Source organism: Arachis ipaensis, chromosome B9 (assembly GCF_059453495.1).
Source record: "Arachis ipaensis isolate K30076 ecotype BB chromosome B9, ASM5945349v1, whole genome shotgun sequence".
Classification (NCBI taxonomy): Eukaryota; Viridiplantae; Streptophyta; class Magnoliopsida; order Fabales; family Fabaceae; genus Arachis; species Arachis ipaensis.
Window position 1 is genome coordinate 139,136,827 of NC_142444.1, and position 20,551 is coordinate 139,157,377.

General features: G+C 42.7%; 2 protein-coding genes across 2 annotated transcripts; both read right to left on the reverse strand.

The window, feature by feature from the left end:
- Positions 1-4,234: 4,234 nt before the first annotated feature.
- LOC107616026 (uncharacterized) lies at positions 4,235-4,684 on the reverse strand. Its single transcript, XM_016318031.1, has 2 exons — positions 4,452-4,684; positions 4,235-4,400 (listed from the first exon to the last, which is right to left on the reverse strand). Exons 1-2 carry the CDS (start codon positions 4,682-4,684, stop codon positions 4,235-4,237), a joined length of 399 nt encoding a protein of 132 aa, XP_016173517.1.
- A 14,397-nt stretch (positions 4,685-19,081) lies between these two features.
- Positions 19,082-19,624, reverse strand: LOC107616025 (uncharacterized). Its single transcript, XM_016318030.1, has one exon. It carries the CDS (start codon positions 19,622-19,624, stop codon positions 19,082-19,084), a length of 543 nt encoding a protein of 180 aa, XP_016173516.1.
- Positions 19,625-20,551: the final 927 nt, after the last annotated feature.

Here is a 20,551-nt window from a genome sequence, read left to right on the forward strand (position 1 = left end):
AAATAAATAAAATACTAAAAAAAAATAATTTTTTCCCTTTCTTCCATTTTCTTTTGTCTATTGCATTTGCACACTTTTATTCTTTGCATTTTAATTTTGTTTCTATAGTTTATTTTCATTTTATTTTCTAAGTTTCTCATTTTAATAATGGTGTTGCATTTTCCTACTCAATTGTTGAGAATTTCTTGCGTTATTTTGGTGCCTCTTGACTTGTTTGATATTGATGGGTGATGAAACTTTTAAATCAATGCTTCATCTTGTATGACTATTGTGTCTTTGTGCATTGATATGACCTCATATTGCCTTTCATGACCCACTTTTTCTTATGTGAACTTGATGCTCAATATGCTCTTCATGCCTTGACTTTACTCCTGCATCAAGCTTAATGATATGCCTTAGCTTACATTGTTTTCTCACTCACATGTTTAGCTATCATGTAGTAGAGAATCATACTCTTATTTGGCATTAGCCCCCGCCTATATTTTATTTGTTTTGATATCTTTGTTATAGGCTAAATTTTCTTTCTTTTTCTCTCCCTTTAGGTTGGCCACCAAGAAAGGAGGAAAAGGAAAAGCTTTGAAATGGGGCAACAAACAAGTCATCCGCACAACCTTTTAAAGGAGCTCATCAATTGTAACAACCCATCCACCTTGCTCTCCTTTGCATGTACCGAGGACGGTGCAATCTTCAAGTGTGGAGAGGTCGTCCGACCGATCTCCATGGGTAACAATTTCCTTTTTTCAACACCAATGTTAGATTAGTCATTGCATTGCATAATAGGTTGCATGTTAGTTAGAATTTGTACATATTTTACCACTCCTTCCTTATTAGGACTACTTGGTTATGGTGATGATTTCTTTTCCAAGAAATTGTTTTAGAGCATCCGACCAATTTGAAAACTTTTTGTTGAACTTGCTTGACAGAATCTATTTTGGAACATGGTTTTGAGCTAAGAACACAAGCTTGTGATATTTGAGCCTAATTGTGTGGTTACATCTTATAACCACTTATTTTCCTTCTTGTGTGCAATTTTTCTCTTTCTATGATTGTAATCTTTGATTTGTTTGATTCTTTATGTCCATCATTTTATTAGCTCACTTACCTAAATAGCCTTACCTCTTATCATCCATTGTTAGCCAATTTGAGCCTACGCTTAACCCACTTGTTTATAATTTTAGCACATTACAAGCCTTAAAGTGAAAAACAATAAAAGTCCTTAATTTGGATCTTTGATTAGCTTAGGCTAGTGTGTGTGTCATTTAAGTGTGGAAAAACTTGGGACATTGGGTGAATAAAAGGGTAGTTTTGTATTTTTGTTGTAAATATTAGGAATTAGGTACATGCTCATGTGTAATGAATGTAAAATCGTATGCATTGATGATCTTGTATATAGAAAAAAAATGAGAAAAAGAAAAAAAAAACAATATGGAAAAGAAAAAAAATAGAAAAAGAAAGAAACAAAGAAAAAGAAAGAAATAAAAGGGGACAAAATGCCCCAAGGCAAAGCTCAATAAGGGTCAATGCATAAGTGTTGTGAAATGAAAAAAGAATGCATGAGTATGTTAAAAAGTGAGAAAAATGGGTAGTTAGGTTAGCTTTGAAATTGTATAGGATGTCATAGGTTAGGTGGGAAGTCTAAGCTTATCAAAGATTCAAATTTCAAACTCACTTGACCAAATATGCATCCTTACCTTGACCCTAGCCCCATTACAACCAAAAGAAAGGACCTCATGATACTTGTATGCATGCATGAAATATATGTTGATTGTTAGAAGAAAAACAAATCTTAGAAAGCATGATTATGGGAGAATTAAGAGAATCGACCCTACACACTTGAGCGACTAGAGTGCAAACACTTCCGGTGAGGGTTCGATGATCAATTCCTTGATTCCCGGCTTTCATGAGCATTCTTCTTGCAAGTCTACTTGAACTTCATTTTGATATTTAAATTGGTAGGATTCATGAATCGTCATATGATCTTGGCCCTACTTGTGCATGTATGTCTTGGAGATTGATTTATTTTTAACCAAGTAGGTAGAATCATTTTGCATTTAGTTGCATTCATATAGATAGATGCATATAGTTTAGGTTGCATTTAGATTAGTTCACATTGAATAAATGTTGATACCCTTTGCTTTCTCTTGGTTAAAGCATGAGGACATGCTTGGTTTAAGTGTGAGGAGGTTGATAACCCCATTTGTAGGATTTATCTTGTGATGAATTTAGAGCATTTTGATAACCTTTCCTCACATTTATTCAATGAAATAGCATGGTTTTATAACTTCTCATTTAATTGTGCTCAAGAGTGAAAACATGCTTTTAGGTCTTAGAATAGCTAAATTTAATTTACCTTGATTCCATTAGATGCCTTGATATGTTTGTTAAGTAATTTAAGATTTAGGGAATGAAGGAAAGATTGGATCAAGGGAATGAAGGAAAAGCATGTAAAAATGGAGAACTCATGAAGAAGTGAAGGAATCGCAAAAGCTATCAAGCCGACCTCTTTGCACTTAATCGACCATAACTTGAGCTACAGAGATTCAAATGATGCAGTTCCAGTTGCGTTGGAAAGCTAACATCCGGGGCTTCGAAACGATATAAGATTTGATATAGTTGCTACACGTATAGTGATGCGTACGCACACTGTAAACGCACGCATCGTTGCTGCCATATGATCCACTTAAAGCAATACGTGACGAGCGAATTCTAAAGCCTTGTGGGCCCAATCCAACTCATTTCTGATGCTATTTGACCCAAGGATTGAAGAGGGATGAGACACCTAGTCATTAGTTTAGTTTTATTTTAGTTTTCACATGCTTTTAGTTAGTTTCTAGAGAGAGAAACTCTCACTTCTCTCTAGAATTAGGAGTAGGTTAGATCTAGATTAGGAACTCTTAGATCTAGTTTAATTTCATGCTCTGATTTACTTTTCTCTTTACAATTCTTTTTCTTCTACCTTTCCTCTTTCTAGTTTTGCATTTAATTCATGTAATTCTCTACTTTTATGTTGATGCACTTTTGTTCTTCTATTTCTCTTTCAATGCAATTTATGATTCATGTTCCTTTATTGTTGATTTGATTTGTTGTTGTTTAATTTCTTGCAATTGAGTAGTGTAGATTTACTTTCCTTGCTATTTTACTATGTTTTCCTTTTATGCCTTCCAAGTGTTTGATGAAATGCTTGGTTGGATTTTAGTATATAATTTTCTCCTCTTGGCTTTGGTAGAGTAATTAGTGACGCTTGAGTTATCTAATTCCTTTGTTGATTGATAATTAGAAGTTGCTAATTGATTTGGATACCACTAAAGCTAGTCTTTCCCTTGGGAGTTGGCTAGGACTTGTGGAATCAAGTTGATTCATCCACTTGACTTTCCTCCATGATTAGAGGTTAACGAAGTGGTAGCAATGGATAATTTGTGGTCACAATTGAGGAGGATAACTAGGATAGGACTTCTAGCTCTCATACCTTGCCAAGAGCTTTGTTAGTTGTTAGTTTATTTCCTTTGCCATTTATATTTCTTGCCTATTATTCCAAAAACCCCAAACAATACCTCATAACCAATAACAAGAATATTTGTTTGCAATTCCTAGGGAGAACGACCCGAGGTTTGAATATTTCGGTTTATAATTTTAGGGATTTGTTACTTGTGACAACCAAATTTTTGTATGAAAGGACTATTGTTGGTTTAGAAACTATACTTGTAACGAGATTTCAATTGTGAATTCTAGACCACACAAAAGTCCAATCATCAATACCGTGTTGTTCTGGTGCTAATTACTTGGGAAGGTAATTTGATTAGTTTAGATATTGAATACGAAACCAAGAGATGACAAATTATAGACAAACAACTAATTGAAAGCAACTGACCGCAAATAATATGATCATGAAGTAATGACAAACAAAATTCAAATAATCTAACATAAAGCAATACATGTCTTACTAAACCGGTTGAACCGGTAGAACGCTTGCTCGCCTAGTGTACCTCGACTGCTAGGAATAGAATCTCGTTAGGTTACTCACGTTCCAAGTTCTCGGGACTTCCCTGCCATCCAGCTGTTCCAGTTTGTAGGCATCGTTACCGAGCACCTCTTTCACCTTGTATGGGCCCTCCCAATTCGCCGCTAGCTTTCCTTCCCCTGGTGTCGGGAGTCCAGCATCATTGTGTCGTAGGACCAGGTCGTTCTGTTCAAACTCTCTCTTGAGCACTTTGGCGTTGTAGCGCAGGGCCATTCTTTATTCCAACGCCATCTCCGATAAGTGGGCCATCTCCTTAGCTTCATCCACCAAGTCCTTTTCTACAGCCTCTTCGACTCCTCCCAGCAGTAGTCGTGGGCTCGGTTCACCGATCTCCATGGGTATTATTGCATCCACCCCATAGGTGAGCCGGAAGAGGGTCTCCCTGGTAGACGACTACTGAGTTGTGCGATAGGACCAAAAGACCGAGGCTAACTCGTCTGCCGACGCTCCCTTCTTCTGGTCAAGTCGCTTTTTGAGGCCTTGCAAGATGACCTTATTCGTAGCCTCGACTTGGCCATTAGTTTGGGGGTGTTCAACTGATGAGAATTTCTGCCTTATGCCCAATCCGTCAAGAAACTCTTCGAACTTTTTATCGGCAAACTGTGTCCCGTTATCCGAGATAATGACCTCCGGTACTCCAAACCTGGCTATTACTTGCCTCCACATAAACTTTCGACATTTAGCCGATGATATGCTGGCCAATGGCTCGGCTTCTATCCACTTGGCATCGACTATTAGGTACTTGACCTACCCTGGTCCTACTGGGAAAGGTTCTAACAGATCGATTACCCATTGTGAGAATGGTTGGGAGGCCATTAGTAGGTTCAGTTCGGCCGCTGGCGCTTTGTGGAAGTTGGCATTTTCCTGGCATCTTCTGCACCTTTTCACGAATTCCTTGGAATCCACCATCATTGAGGGCTAGTAGTAACCGTCCTTGACGAGCTTCTGTGCTAAGGCCTTCCCCTCGATGTGGTGGCCGCAACATCCCTCGTGGTCTTCCCTTAGCACATAGTCTGTTTGGTCGGGACGCAGGCACTTCAATAGGGGTTGGCTAAGCCCTTTCTTAAACAATTGGCCTTGTATTATTGTATACTTGGCCGCTTCTCTGCTTAGCACCTTTGCCGTCTTGTCGTCGTTGGGGAGTTTACCTTTTTCCAAGAAATCCATGATTGGGTCCACCCAGGAGGGGGATTCGGTTGCCCGTATTACGTGCAGGGTCACGGTTGGCTCTTTCATTAAACCTTGAATAAGAGATCTGTTCCCTGTTCCTGGCTTCGTGCTTGCCAGCTTTGATAAGAGGTCAGCCCAGGTGTTCCTCTCTCTCAGAACGTGCTGCACCGTGATCTTGTCAAACTCCTCGCTCAGCTTTTTGACCTCTCCAAATATTTATGCAATAGTGAGTCTTTGGCTTGGTACGTTCCATTAATCTGTGATGTGACGACCTGAGAGTCGCTACATACCTTTATTCTGGTGGCTCTGACCTCTCTTTCCAGGACTAAGCCGCCCAGTAAGGCCTCATATTCTGCTTGATTGTTGGACACCGGGAATTTAAACTTCACCGATTGCTCAAATACGACTCCGGTCGGACTTTCCAGGATGATCCCCGCTCCCCCGAATGTCTGGTTGGAGGCCCCGTCTACATGGAGCTTCCACCGTGTGCTCGGTGTCTCGGGAGGGTTTCCCGTTACTTCGACCAGGAAGTCAGCCATGGCTTGGGCCTTGATTGCATGCCTGGATTCTTACTGCAAGTTGTACTGGGATAGCTCGACTGCCCAGGTCATCATCCTGCCCGCCAGGTCGGGTGTTTGGAGTACGTGGCGGATTGCTTGGTCCGTCCTAACGATTATCTGGTGTCCCTGAAAGTACTGTCGCAGTCTGTGGGAGGAGGTCAGGAGTGCATATGCTAGCTTCTCTAGCTTACTGTACCTCAGTTCCGCCCCTTGCAGCGCCTTACTTACAAATTAGATTGGTTGTTGGATCTTTCCTTCTTCTCGTACCAACACTGTCGGCAAAGCCTCGTTAGTTATTGCCAAGTATAGGTACAACGCCTCTCCATTCTTAGGTTTTCTGAGGACAGGCGGTGCCGAAATTATCTCTTTGAAGTGCTTGAAGGCTTCTTCGCATGCCGGGGTCCATTCGAACGCTATCCCCTTTTTCATTAAGTTGAAGAATGGCAGAGCCTTGGCAGCCGAGCCCCCGAGGAAACGAGATAGTGCGGTGAGCCTTCCCACCAATCTCTGGACGTCTTTCACGCATCCCGGACTCTTCATTTGTAAGATCGCTTCGCATTTCTCGGGGTTGGCCTCCACCCCTTTCTGGGTTATCATGATGCCTAAGAACTTCCCGGCTTCCACGGCGAAGGCGCACTTGAGCGGGTTGAGCCTCATGCCGTGCCGCCGAAGAGATGCGAACACAGCGTCCAGATCACTAATGAGGTCTTCAGCCTTGGTGGTCTTTACTAGAATGTCGTCTACATAGACTTCCACCGTCTTGCTGATAAGATCCTTAAATATCTTGTTCATTAGCCTTTGGTATGTAGCGCTTGCGTTCTTCAACCCAAATGGCATCACCTTGTAGTAGTACGTTCCCCCTGGCATTATGAATGCCGTCTTCTCTTTATCGGGCCAGTGCATCGGTATCTAGTTATAGCCTGAGTATACGTCCATAAAACACAGATACTGGTATCCCGTTGCCACGTCGACAAGAGCATCAATATTGGGAAGAGGGAACGAATCCTTGGGGCACGCTTTGTTGAGGTCAAAATAATCCACGCACATTCTCCATTTCCTATTGGGCTTCTTAACTAGGACCACGTTCGACATCCAAGTCGAGTAGTCCAGTTCCTGGATGAAACCTGCTTCTAGTAGGCCGGCCGTTTGTTTGGCCACCTCTTCAGCTCTCTCTTTGAACATTTTCCTCCTCCTTTATGCCACTGGCTTAGCTTCCGTCTTTACCGCTAGGTGGTGTGACATGGTCTGGGGGTTAATCCTTGGCATGTCGGATAGTGTCCAGGCAAACAGGTCGTCGTTTGCCCGGATCATCTCCACTAACGGTCCCTTCAAATCGTGTGGGAGGTTTTTGTTCACGAAGACAAACTTTCCTTCTGAGTCGCTGACCCTGAAAATTTTGAGGTCTCCCTTGGGTTCCGGCTTCGGTTTGTCATCGACTCGCGCGTCTAGGTCAGCTAGGAAGACCCCGGATGCTTCTTTGGACTTCTTCCTTAGGGAGAGACTGGCATTGTCGCAAGCGACCACCGTTTCCAAATCTCCCTTGATGGATCCCACGACCCATCATCAGTGACAAACTTCATCATTAATAGCTTTGTAGAAATCACTGCTCCAAATTCATTGATAGTTTTTCTTCCCAAGATGAGGTTATAGGCCGTGGAGTCTCTTAAGACCACGAACTCCGCCATTACCGACCTCTTCCCTCGACCCCCTCCTATGGATACTGGCAAGGAGACTATCCCATTAGGTTTGATGAAGTTATCCCCTAAGCCGACCATACCGTGCTGGTGGGTCTTCAGATCGGTGTTTTAGAGGCCTAAAGTATCAAACATATTGCGAAACATGATGTTCGAATCCGCTCCAGTATCTACTAGGATTTTCTTTACTAAGCCGGTTCTGACTCTAACTGTGGTCACCCTGGGAGGGTTCTCCGGTAGCTCGTCAAACCATTGGTCCTCGGGGCCGAATGATATTGACGGTATCCTCCTAGAGGGAAGCTTGGAACTGGACGATGACACGGCTAATACTTTGGCGTCTTTTCTGCTTGCCGACTTGGACCTTGGAGCCACGTCTCTACCGACCCCGACATTCACGATAGTGAGGCCACGCTCTCCATCCTCCTTGGGCTCTTGTCGCTGCCTCACAGTGCGGCCCTTGTCGTTGCCAGTTCGATCACGATCTTGTCTCCTAGGTTCCCTTATGAGGTGAGAGAACTCTGCCAGTTTGCCTTCCTGGATCGTCTGCTCTAGAGCATCTTTCAGGTCAAAACAATCTTGGGTCGTGTGGCCGTACCCCTTATGGTAGTCACAATAGAGGTTTTTGTTCCCTCCTGTTCTGTCCTTGAGTTGTCGGGGCTTCGACAAGATGCCTTTGTCGGCAATTTGCTGATAGACTTTCATAATCGGGGCTGTCAGGGGGTTGATGAGCGGATATTTTATACGCTTTTTGGGGATAATTTCATATAGTTTTGAGTATGTTTTAGTTAGTTTTTAGTTTATTTCCAGTAGTTTTTAGGAAAAATTCATGTTTCTGGACTTTACTATGAGTTGTGTGTTTTTCTGTAATTTCAGGTATCTTTCTGGCTGAAATTGAAGGAGCTGAGCAAAAATCTGATTCAGGCTGAAAAAGGACTGCTGATGCTGTTGGATTCTGACCTCCCTGCACTCAAAATGGATTTTCTGGAGCTACAGAACTCGAAATGGCATGCTTCCAATTGCGTTGGAAAGTAGACATCCAGGGCTTTCCATAAATATATAATAGTCCATACTTTGCACAAGAATTGACGACGTAAACTGGCGTTCAACGCCAGCCTTCTGCCCAAATCTGGCGTCCAGCGCCAGAAAAGGATCAAAAACTGGAGTTGAACGCCCAAACTGGCACAAAAACTGGCGTTCAACTCCACAAATGGCTTCTGCACGTGAATTGCTTAAAGTCTCAGCCCCAGCACACACCAAGTGGGCCCCAGCACACCAAGTGGGCCCCAGAAGTGGATCTCTGCATCATCCATCATAGTCCACTCATATTTTGTAACCCTAGGCTACTGGTTTAGTATTTAAACAACTTTTAGAGACTTATTTTGTACCTCATGACATTTCATATCTAAACTTTGTATTCTCTGACGGCATGAGTCTCTAAACCCCATTGTTGGGGGTGAGGAGCTCTGCTGTGTCTCGATGAATTAATGCAAGTATTTCTGTTTTCCATTCAAACACGCTTGTTCCTATCTAAGATGTTCATTCGCGCTTAACTGTGATGAAGGTGATGATCTGTGACATTCATCACCTTCCTCAAACCACGAACGTGTGCCTGACAACCACCTCCGTTCTATATCCGATTGAATGAGTATCTCTTAGATTCCTTAATTAGAATCTCCGTGGTATAAGCTAGAACTGATGGCGGCATTCATGAGAATCCGGAAAGTCTAAACCTTGTCTGTGGTATTCCGAGTAGGATTCAAGGATTGAATGACTGTGACGAGCTTCAAACTCCTGAAGGCTGGGCATTAGTGACAGATGCAAAAGGATAGTAAATCCTATTCCATCCGGATCGAGAACCAACCGGTGATTAGCCGTGCTGTGACAGAGCGCGTGAGCGTAGTTTTCACTGGAAGGATGGAAGGTAGCCATTGACAACGGTGATCCACCAACACACAGCTTGCCGTAGGGGAACGTGCGTGCGTGAACAAGAAGACAGAGGAAAGCAGAGATTCAGAAGACAAAGCATCTCCAAAACTCCAACATATTCTCCATTATTGCACAACAAGTAACTTTTAATTTATGCTCTACTGGTTACTCACAATTCAATTGATAAACATAATTGACTTCCTGACTAAGATTTACAAGATAACCATAGATTGCTTCAAACCAACAATCTCCGTGGGATTCGACCCTTACTCACGTAAGGTATTACTTGGACGACCCTTTTATTTTGTTGCTTAGATTAGGAAAAATCTTTCTTTTTTGGTTTAGAATCTTTTATTATTTATCCCTTGTTAAAATACTTTAAACTTATAGCTCAGTTATTTAGAACGTGGTGTTTATGTTCATGATAATTGGCTATCATATTTTTAAAAAAAAAAAAACCTTTTTCAAAAATAATTTTTCTATTAAATCCTGTGCCAAACTTTAAGTTTGATGTTTTCAAAAATAATCTTTCTTAAAATTTCATCCTAAGGTCCCATAACTCATTTGGCTAGAGCATTAATTTGATTGGGTTAGAATCTTTTATACTCTTTTCAAAACCTTCTTTTTCAAAAATATTTTTTCTATTAAATCTTGTGCCAAACTTTAAGTTTGGTGTTTTCTTGTTGATTCCCCTTTGATTTTCGAAAATTTTGGTTTGGTTTTCTAAAAATTTTAAGTTTGGTGTTCTTCCTTCATGTTCTTGTGTTCTTGTGAGTCTTCAAAGTGTTCTTGAGTTTCCTTGTGTCTTGATCTTAAAATTTTTAAGTTTGGTGTTCCTTGGTGTTTTCCCTCCAAAATTTTCAAAAACAAGGAGCATTAGATCTAAAAAATTTTAAATCTTGTACTATCTTATTGTTTTTCTCTCTCCTCACTAAATTCAAAAATATCTTTTCAAAAATATCTTTTCTAACTTCCTAACTTCTTATCTTTTCAAAATTTGTTTTAACTAACTAACTAACTTTTTGTTTGTTTCTTAACTTTTTCAAAACTACCTAACTAACACACTCTCTCTCTAATTTTCGAAAATATCCTCCCCCTTTTTCCAAAATTTCGTTTTTATTCAACTAATTATTTCTATTTTTTTAAAAAAAAAATTTATTTCAAAATTCAAATTCTTTTTAGTTATTTTATTTTATTCAAGTATTCACTTCTTATAAAATAAAATAAATAAAAAGATAAATCAGTCCAAGTTATATCCATATATCCATCATGGACATAAGGGGAGATGGACAGTCCAGGAGGACTTTGGGGTCATATTCTAACCCCTCTACTGCTTCGTATGGGAGTAGCATATGCATACCCTCCATTGGAGTTAGTAGCTTTGAGTTGAATCCTCAGCTCATTATCATGGTGCAGCAAAGTTGCCAGTATTCCGGTCTTCCACAGGAAGAACCTACAGAGTTTCTGGCACAATTTTTACAAATTGCTGACACAGTACATGATAAGGAAATAGATCAGGATGTCTACAGACTATTACTGTTTCCATTTGCTGTAAAAGATCAAGCCAAGAGGTGGTTAAATAACCAACCTAAGGCCAGCATAAGAACATGGAAACAGCTGACAGAAAAATTCCTGAATCAATATTTCCCTCCAAAAAGGATGACACAGCTAAGACTGGACATCCAAGGCTTTAAACAAGGAGATAATGAATCTCTTTATGATGCCTGGGAGAGATACAGAGAGATGCTACGAAAATGCCCCTCTGAAATGTTTTCAGAGTGGGTTCAGTTAGACATCTTCTACTATGGGCTTGCAGAAGGAGCTCAGATGTCTTTAGATTACTCAGCTGGTGGATCTATCCATATGAGAAAGACAATTGAAGAGGCTCAAGAGCTCATTGATACAGTTGCCAGGAATCAGCATCTGTATCTAAGCAGCAACCCTTCCATGAATGAAGAGGTTAAAACAGTAACTGCTGAATTCAGTACTGTAAAACAAGCTGCTGAATTCAATCAGCAATTAGATTTTCTAACAAAGCAGCTAGCTGAATTCAAAGACAGGTTACAGGAGACAAGGATAGCTAATATACATATGGAAGAACAGTTTAAGCAAACAAAGCAGCAGCTATCAAAGCAAATAGCAGAAGAATGCCAAGCAGTTCAATTAAGAAGTGGGAAAACATTAAATACCCCACCTCAAGGCATCAAAAATTCAAGAAATGAGCAACCCACCAAAGATTCCCCTGAGGACAGTAAGAGCCCGGGGAAAAATAATTCTGGCACTAAAACGCCAGAAAATGGGTGGAAGGCTGGCGCTGAACGCCCAGACCATGCCCAAAACTGGCGTTCAGCGCTAGAAACAAGGCAGGATTGGCGTTCAACGCCAGAAATGGGCAAGAATCTGGCGTTGAACGCCCAACAGGGGCACATTTCTGGCGTTCAGGCGCCAGGAACAGACAGTGAGTTGGCATCTAACGTCACTCCAGCTTCTAACTCTGGTACGCAATTGCCAGTGAGGGATCAGACACACATAAGTGCTGATAACAACCCCTCTAAAAAGGCTTCTTTAACCACTAAGGTTGAGGAATATAAAGCCAAGATACCTTATCCTCAAAAACTCCGGAAAGAGGAGCAGGATAAGCAATTTGCTCGCTTTGCAGATTATCTAAGGACTCTTGAAATAAAGATTCCATTTGCAGAGGCACTTGAGCAAATACCTTCTTATGCCAAGTTCATGAAAGAGATCTTGAGTCATAAAAAGGAGTGGAGAGAAACAGAAAGAGTTCTCCTCACTGAAGAATGCAGTGCAGTCATTCTGAAAAGCTTTCCTGAAAAGCTTAAAGACCCTGGGAGTTTTCTGATACCATGCATATTAGAAGGTGATTGCGCCAAGACAGCTTTATGCGATCTTGGGGCAAGCATCAACCTAATACCTGCATCCACTATCAGGAAGCTTGGCTTAACTGAAGAAGTTAAACCAACCCGGATATGTCTCCAACTTGCTGATGGTTCCACTAAATACCCATCAGGCGTGATTGAGGACATGATTGTCAGAGTTGGGCCATTCGCCTTTCCCACTGACTTTGTTGTGCTGAAAATGGAGGAGCACAAGAGTGCTACTCTCATTCTAGGAAGACCCTTCCTAGCAACTGGACGATCCCTCATTGACGTCCAGCAGGGGGAAATAACCCTGAGAGTCAACGATGACGAGTTCAAATTGAACGCTGTCAAAGCCATGCAACATCCAGACACATCAACAGACTGCATGAAAGTTGACCTTATTGACTCTTTGGTAGAAGAGATCAACATGGCTGAGAGTCTCGAATCAGAGTTGGAAAACATCTTTAAAGATGTTCAGCCTGATTTGGAGGATTCAGGGGACATGAAAGAGCCTCTGAACTTTCTTCTGAAAGAGGAAAAACCTCCTAAACCAGAGCTCAAGCCACTGCCACCATCCTTGAAATATGCATTTCTAGGAGAAGGTGACACTTTTCCAGTGATCATAAGCTCTGCTTTAAATTCACAGGAAGAGGAAGCACTTATTCAAGTGCTAAGGACACACAAGACAGCTCTTGGGTGGTCCATAGGTGATCTTAAGGGCATAAGCCCAGCTAGATGCATGCACAAAATCCTATTGGAGGATAATGCCAAACCAGTGGTTCAACCACAGAGGCGGTTAAATCCAACCATGAAGGAAGTGGTGCAGAAAGAGGTCACCAAATTACTGGAGGCTGGGATTATTTATCCCATTTCTGATAGCCCCTGGGTGAGCCCTGTTCAAGTCATCCCAAAAAAGGGAGGCATGACAGTGATTCATAATGAAAAAAATGAACTGATTCCTACAAGAACAGTTACAGGGTGGCGCATGTGTATTGACTACAGAAGGCTCAATACAGCCACCAGAAAGGATCATTTTCCTTTACCATTCATAGACCAGATGCTAGAGAGACTAGCAGGTCATGATTATTACTGCTTTTTGGATGGCTACTCAGGCTATAACCAGATTGCAGTAGATCCCCAGGATCAAGAGAAAACAGCATTCACATGTCCATCCGGAGTGTTTGCTTATAGAAGGATGCCCTTTGGGCTATGCAATGCACCTGCAACCTTCCAGAGATGCATGCTCTCTATTTTCTCTAACATGGTGGAAAAATTTCTGGAAGTCTTCATGGATGACTTCTCAGTATATGGAGACTCATTCAGCTCCTGTCTTGATCACCTGAAACTTGTTCTGAAAAGATGCCAAGAAACCAACCTAGTCTTAAACTGGGAAAAGTGTCACTTCATGGTGACTGAAGGAATTGTTCTTGGGCATAAAATCTCAAACAAGGGAATAGAGGTGGATCAAGCAAAAATAGAGGTAATTGAAAAATTACCACCACCTGCCAATGTTAAGGCAATCAGAAGCTTTCTGGGGCATGCAGGATTCTATAGGAGGTTTATAAAGGATTTTTCAAAAATCGCAAAACCTCTAAGCAATCTGCTAGCTGCTGACACGCCATTTGTGTTTGACACAGCATGCCTGCAGGCGTTTGAAACGCTGAAAGCTAAGCTGGTCACAGCACCAGTCATTTCTGCACCAGACTGGACATTGCCATTTGAGTTAATGTGTGATGCCAGTGATCATGCCATTGGTGCAGTATTGGGACAAAGGCATGACAAGCTTCTGCATGTCATTTATTATGCCAGTCGCATTCTAAATGATGCCCAGAAAAATTACACAACCACAGAAAAAGAACTACTTGCAGTGGTTTACGCCATTGACAAGTTCAGATCATACTTAGTAGGATCAAAAGTGATTGTGTATACTGACCATGCTGCTCTTAAATATCTACTCATAAAGCAGGATTCAAAACCCAGGCTCATCAGATGGGTATTGCTTCTGCAAGAGTTTGATATAGAAATAAGAGACAGAAAAGGGACAGAGAACCAAGTGGCTGATCATCTGTCCTGGATAGAGCCAGTGAAAGGGACGTCCCTCCCCTTTCTTGAGATCTCTGAGACGTTCCCTGATGAGCATCTATTTGCCATTCAGGAAGCACCATGGTTTGCCGATATTGCAAACTATAAAGCTGCAAGGTTCATACCCAAGGAGTACAATAGAATACAAAAGAAGAAATTAGTTACTGATGCAAAGTACTACTTGTGGGATGAACCTTATCTCTTTGAGAGATGTGCAGACGGAATTATCCGTAGGTGTGTCCCCAGAGAGGAAGCACAGAGAATCCTATGGCATTGCCACGGATCTCAATATGGAGGCCATTTCGGAGGTGAGCGAACAGCCACCAAGGTCCTCCAATGTGGCTTCTATTGGCCCACACTCTATAAAGATTCCCGAGAGTTTGTACGTAATTGTGACAGTTGCCAAAGAGCTGGTAATCTGCCTCATGGTTACGCCATGCCTCAACAAGAAATCTTGGAAATAGAGTTGTTTGATGTATGGGGAATTGACTTCATGGGACCTTTCCCACCATCATACTCAAACACTTATATTCTGGTGGCAGTTGACTATGTATCAAAATGGTTTGAGGCTATTGCCACACCCACCAATGATACTAAAACAGTGCTGAAGTTCCTCCAGAAACATATCTTTAGCAGGTTTGGTGTCCCTAGAGTGTTAATCAGTGATGGGGGCACTCACTTCTGCAATAAACAGCTTTACTCTGCCTTGGTTCGGTATGGAATTCGCCACAAAGTGGCCACACCATATCATCCACAAACCAATGGGCAAGCTGAAGTCTCTAACAGAGAATTAAAGAGAATCCTGGAACGGACAGTAAATACCCGTAGAAAGGATTGGGCAAGGAGCTTGGATGATGCTCTGTAGGCTTACAGAACAGCATTCAAGACCCCTATAGGGACCTCTCCATACCAACTCGTGTATGGTAAGGCATGCCACTTGCCCGTGGAACTGGAACATAAGGCCTACTGGGCAACCAGATTCCTAAACTTAGATGCCAAATTAGCAGGAGAAAAACGATTGCTCCAGCTAAATAAGCTAGAGGAATTCAGATTCACAGCTTTCGAAAATGCCAAGCTTTATAAAGAAAAATAAAAAAAATGGCATGACAGAAAGCTGTCATCTAGAATCTTTGAACCAGGACAGAAGGTCCTGTTGTTTAACTCTAGACTCAGGCTATTCCCCGGGAAACTGAAATCCCGGTGGAGGGGACCATACGTGATTACAAGTGTGTCACCATATGGTTATGTGGAGCTTCAAGATATTGATTCTGATAAGAAGTTCATTGTCAATGGACAGAGAATCAAGCATTATCTTGAAGGCAACACTGAGCAAGAATGCTCAAGGCTGAAGCTAGATTAAAAGCTCAGCAAGGTCCAGCTAAAGACAATAAAGAAGCGCTTGCTGGGAGGCAACCCAGCCATGGGGCATCAATCCTCTAAGCATTTTGCCCTATTTTTATTTTCATTTGTTTATATAAAGTTCACTGACACTAAGGTAAAGAATCATTTGCATAAGTTTACAGGGTTACAGAAGGAATCTGCACACAAAACAGAGATAGGGAGCTCACTGGCAAGAAAACGCCAGTGAAGGCCATTTTTGGGCGTTCAGCGCCCAAAATGGGCATCCAGTGGGCGCTGAACGCCAGTAAGGATAGCTATCTGGCGTTCAACGCCAGAAAAGGGCAACAACTGGGCGTTGAACGCCTAGGAGAGCAGCATTTGGGCGTTAAACGCCCAAAACAGACAGTGTTTGGGCGTTCAAACGCCAGGATGGTGAGGAGGAGCTCTCCTTCTACCCATCTCCTTTCTTTTCTTTTGCTTGAGGACAAGCAAAGCTCTAAGTTTGGTGTGCTTATCCGTGATCACTAAGATCATGGCCTCTAAAGGAAAACAACCCGCTCCAAGAGGCAAGGACCAAGCACCTCACAGACTAGAGGAACATCCACTTCCAAACCTCAAGGTTGTTGAGTTCTAATCTTAGCCTTAACTCTGTGATAATTGTTCTTATTGTAGTTTTACCTTAGGAGTCATATAGTAGTAATTAGTATCTATTTCGATTTTATCTCCAATTAAGTTATAGTCTATTTTTTTCATCATCATTAAACATGAATAAAATAGTAGATCTTTTGAATAAGAGGCAATAAAATTACGAGTTTTTAATAAAGAGAAATTCTAATTAGTTACATGTGGTGGCAATGCTTTCTGTCTTCTGAATGAATGCTTGAACAGTGCATATGTCTTTTGAATTTGTTGTTTAAGACTGTTAAATATGTTGGCTCTTGAAAGAATGATGAACATGAGACATGTTATTGATAATCTGAAAATCATAAAAATGATTCTTGAAGCAAGAAAAAGCAGCAAAGAACAAAGCTTGCAAAAAAAAAAAAAAAAAGCAAGCAGAAAAAGCCAAAAGCTCTTAAAACCAAAAGGCAAGGGCAAATAAAAAGGATCCCAAGGTTTTGAGCATCAGTGGATAGGAGGGCCTAAAGGACTAAAATCCTGGTCTAAGCGGCTAAACCAAGCTGTCCCTAACCATGTGCTTGTGGCGTGAAGGTGTCAAGTGAAAACTTGAGACTGAGTGGTTAAAGTCAAGGTCCAAAGCAAAAAGAAGAGTGTGCTTAAGAACTCTGGACACCACTAATTGGGGACTTTAGCAAAGCTGAGTCACAATCTGAAAAGGTTCACCCAGTTATGTGTCTGTGGCATTTATGTATCCGGTAGTAATACTGGAAAACAAGGTGCTTAGGGCCACGGCCAAGACTCATAAAGAAGCTGTGTTCAAGAATCATCACACTGAACTAAGAGAATCAATAACACTATCTGAATTCTGAGTTCCTATAGATGCCAATCACTCTGAGCTTCAATGGATAAAGTGAGATGCCGAAACTGTTCAGAAGCAAAAAAGCTACTAGTCCCGCTCATCTAATTAGGATCTGAGCTTCAATCAAAAACTCTGAGATATTATTGCTTCTCAACCTATTAGTCTTCTATTTTATTTGTCTAGTTGCTTGAGGACAAGCAACAGTTTAAGTTTGGTGTTGTGATGAGCGGATATTTTATACGCTTTTTGGGGATAATTTCATATAGTTTTGAGTATGTTTTAGTTAGTTTTTAGTTTATTTCCAGTAGTTTTTAGGAAAAATTCATGTTTCTAGACTTTACTATGAGTTGTGTGTTTTTCTGTAATTTCAGGTATTTTTCTGGCTGAAATTGAAGGAGCTGAGCAAAAATCTGATTCAGGCTGAAAAAGGACTGCTGATGCTGTTGGATTCTGATCTCCCTGCACTCAAAATAGATTTTCTGGAGCTACAGAACTCGAAATGGCGTGCTTCCAATTGCGTTGGAAAGTAGACATCCAGGGCTTTCCAGAAATATATAATAGTCCATACTTTGCACAAGAATTGACGACGTAAACTGGCGTTCAACGCCAGCCTTCTGCCCAAATCTGGCGTCCAGCGCCAGAAAAGGATCAAAAACTGGAGTTGAACGCCCAAACTGGCACAAAAACTGGCGTTCAACTCCACAAATGGCCTCTGCACGTGAATTGCTTAAAGTCTCAGCCCCAGCACACACCAAGTGGGCCCCAGCACACCAAGTGGGCCCCAGAAGTGGATCTCTGCATCATCCATCATAGTCCACTCATATTTTGTAACCCTAGGCTACTGGTTTAGTATTTAAACAACTTTTAGAGACTTATTTTGTACCTCATGACATTTCAGATCTAAACTTTGTATTCTCTGACGGCATGAGTCTCTAAACCCCATTGTTGGGGGTGAGGAGCTCTGCTGTGTCTCGATGAATTAATGCAAGTATTTCTGTTTTCCATTCAAACACGCTTGTTCCTATCTAAGATGTTCATTCGCGCTTAACTGTGATGAAGGTGATGATCTGTGACATTCATCACCTTCCTCAAACCACGAACGTGTGCCTGACAACCACCTCCGTTCTATATCCGATTGAATGAGTATCTCTTAGATTCCTTAATCAGAATCTCCGTGGTATAAGCTAGAACTGATGGCGGCATTCATGAGAATCCGGAAAGTCTAAACCTTGTCTGTGGTATTCCGAGTAGGATTCAAGGATTGAATGACTGTGACGAGCTTCAAACTCCTGAAGGCTGGGCGTTAGTGACAGATGCAAAAGGATAGTAAATCCTATTCCAACCGGATCGAGAACCAACCGGTGATTAGCCGTGCTGTGACAGAGCGCGTGAGCGTAGTTTTCACTGGAAGGATGGAAGGTAGCCATTGACAACGGTGATCCACCAACACACAGCTTGCCGTAGGGGAACGTGCGTGCGTGAACAAGAAGACAGAGGAAAGCAGAGATTCAGAAGACAAAGCATCTCCAAAACTCCAACATATTCTCCATTATTGCACAACAAGTAACTTTTAATTTATGCTCTACTGGTTACTCACAATTCAATTGATAAACATAATTGACTTCCTGACTAAGATTTACAAGATAACCATAGATTGCTTCAAACCAACAATCTCCGTGGGATTCGACCCTTACTCACGTAAGGTATTACTTGGACGACCCAGTGCACTTGCTGGTCAGTGGTACGCGTTGTGAAAAGTGTGATTCGCAATTTGTGCTACCAGGGGTGTAGTTAGTAAACTTCCTTACTCGGGGGAACGACTTGAAGGTCTTAGCTGGAGCTCCGTCCTTGGGGTGCTCCTTTGGCCTTTCCCTGCTACCAGGCTATCGAGCTTGCTTGTAGGCGGGCTGCCGCTTGTTGGCTGCCACAACCTAGCTAACTTCTTCATCATTGATATACTCCCTGGCCACGTTTTGAATCTCTTGCATTGTCCACACGGGCTTAGTGGTAAGGTATTTCCTGAAATCCTCGTTCAGCAACCCGTTTGTCAAGCACAAGCTGGCCACCGAGTCAGTTAGGCCGTCGATCTCTAAGCACTCGTCATTGAACCTATCTAGGTATTTCCTGGTCGGTTCGCCGGTCCTTTGTGTTACCCCGAGCAAGTTAACCGGGTGCTTCGTTTTAGCGATACGTGTGGTGAACTGAGCTAGGAAGGCACGGGTGATGTCCCCGAAGGTCGTCACCGAGCCTTGGGGGAGGGCATTGAACCAACGTATTGTCGCGCCTGCTAAGGTGATGGGGAAGACACGACATCTCACTTCGTCGCTCGCCCCTTCCAGATTCATCCTGGCCTCGAAGGCTGTCAGATGCTCTTGCGGGTCTTGGGTCCCATCATACCTCATATCCGTTGGCTTATCGAAGTGCTTCGGTAGCCGGACCTCGAGGATAGAGTGATGGAATGGTGTTGCCCCCATGATTATGGGACGTCTCGTTCTCCTCGGTCTTTCTCTACTGTCTTCTCGGTTATCCTTGGATTGTCCCGTCGGAGGTCGGGTGTATATCATGGGGTCTCGCCGTCTTCTCGGTGCCTCTCTGCTTTTTCCTTGGCTTTGCGACTCTGGTCGGCGGTTTGGGGTGCATCTGGAACGACTTCTTCGGGGACTTTCCGAACGACTTCTATGGGGACTACTCCCTCTCCTCTGGGGAGACGGGGAGTGATCTTATCCATCAGCTGGTCTGTAGCGCTCCCGACTGGCCAGCGTTCCAGGTTTTGCACCCTGTGGCACAGCTCCTGCATTATTCTGGCAATTTCACTGCCTACCTGTCCCTCCAAAGGGACGCCTCTCTTGAGAGCGCGAGGGTGGCTCAGATCGCCGTGGGGGATCTGGTACGCTCGCGGGAGGAGGCCATGGGGGCCCTCCTACCGCCTCGGGGTGCCATTTCTCCTCCGCGTGGTTCGGCTCCATCGTCCACCTCCACAAGGCCCATCAGAAAGTCCATTCAGCCCAGTCCCCACAGACGGCGCCAATGTCCAGACACTCGGGATTCCGGACGGGTTGGAGAGGTACTCCAGGTGAGGAGGTGAGAACCAACTTGGATCAGGGCCTTTGCGCAAGCCGTGTGGTAGACGATCTCCCAGGCTCTTCGTGAAGTATAGGGGAAGCCACCTGTAATGACACTTCGACGCCCAAGTCAGGAAGTACGTAGGCAGCTATGAGAGTAAGGGTGGTAGTGACGTACGTACCTTGGGGGAGAGGTAGGACCCTCCCCATATATACCCTGTCAGTAGGACAGACCCCACAAGAAATGTCTCCTCCCAGGAAGCTTCCTTTCCCAGCTGTCATGTGGTTGGCAGCAAGGGTGTAGGTGTAAAGATAAACTCGCTCCACTTCTCATGAAAT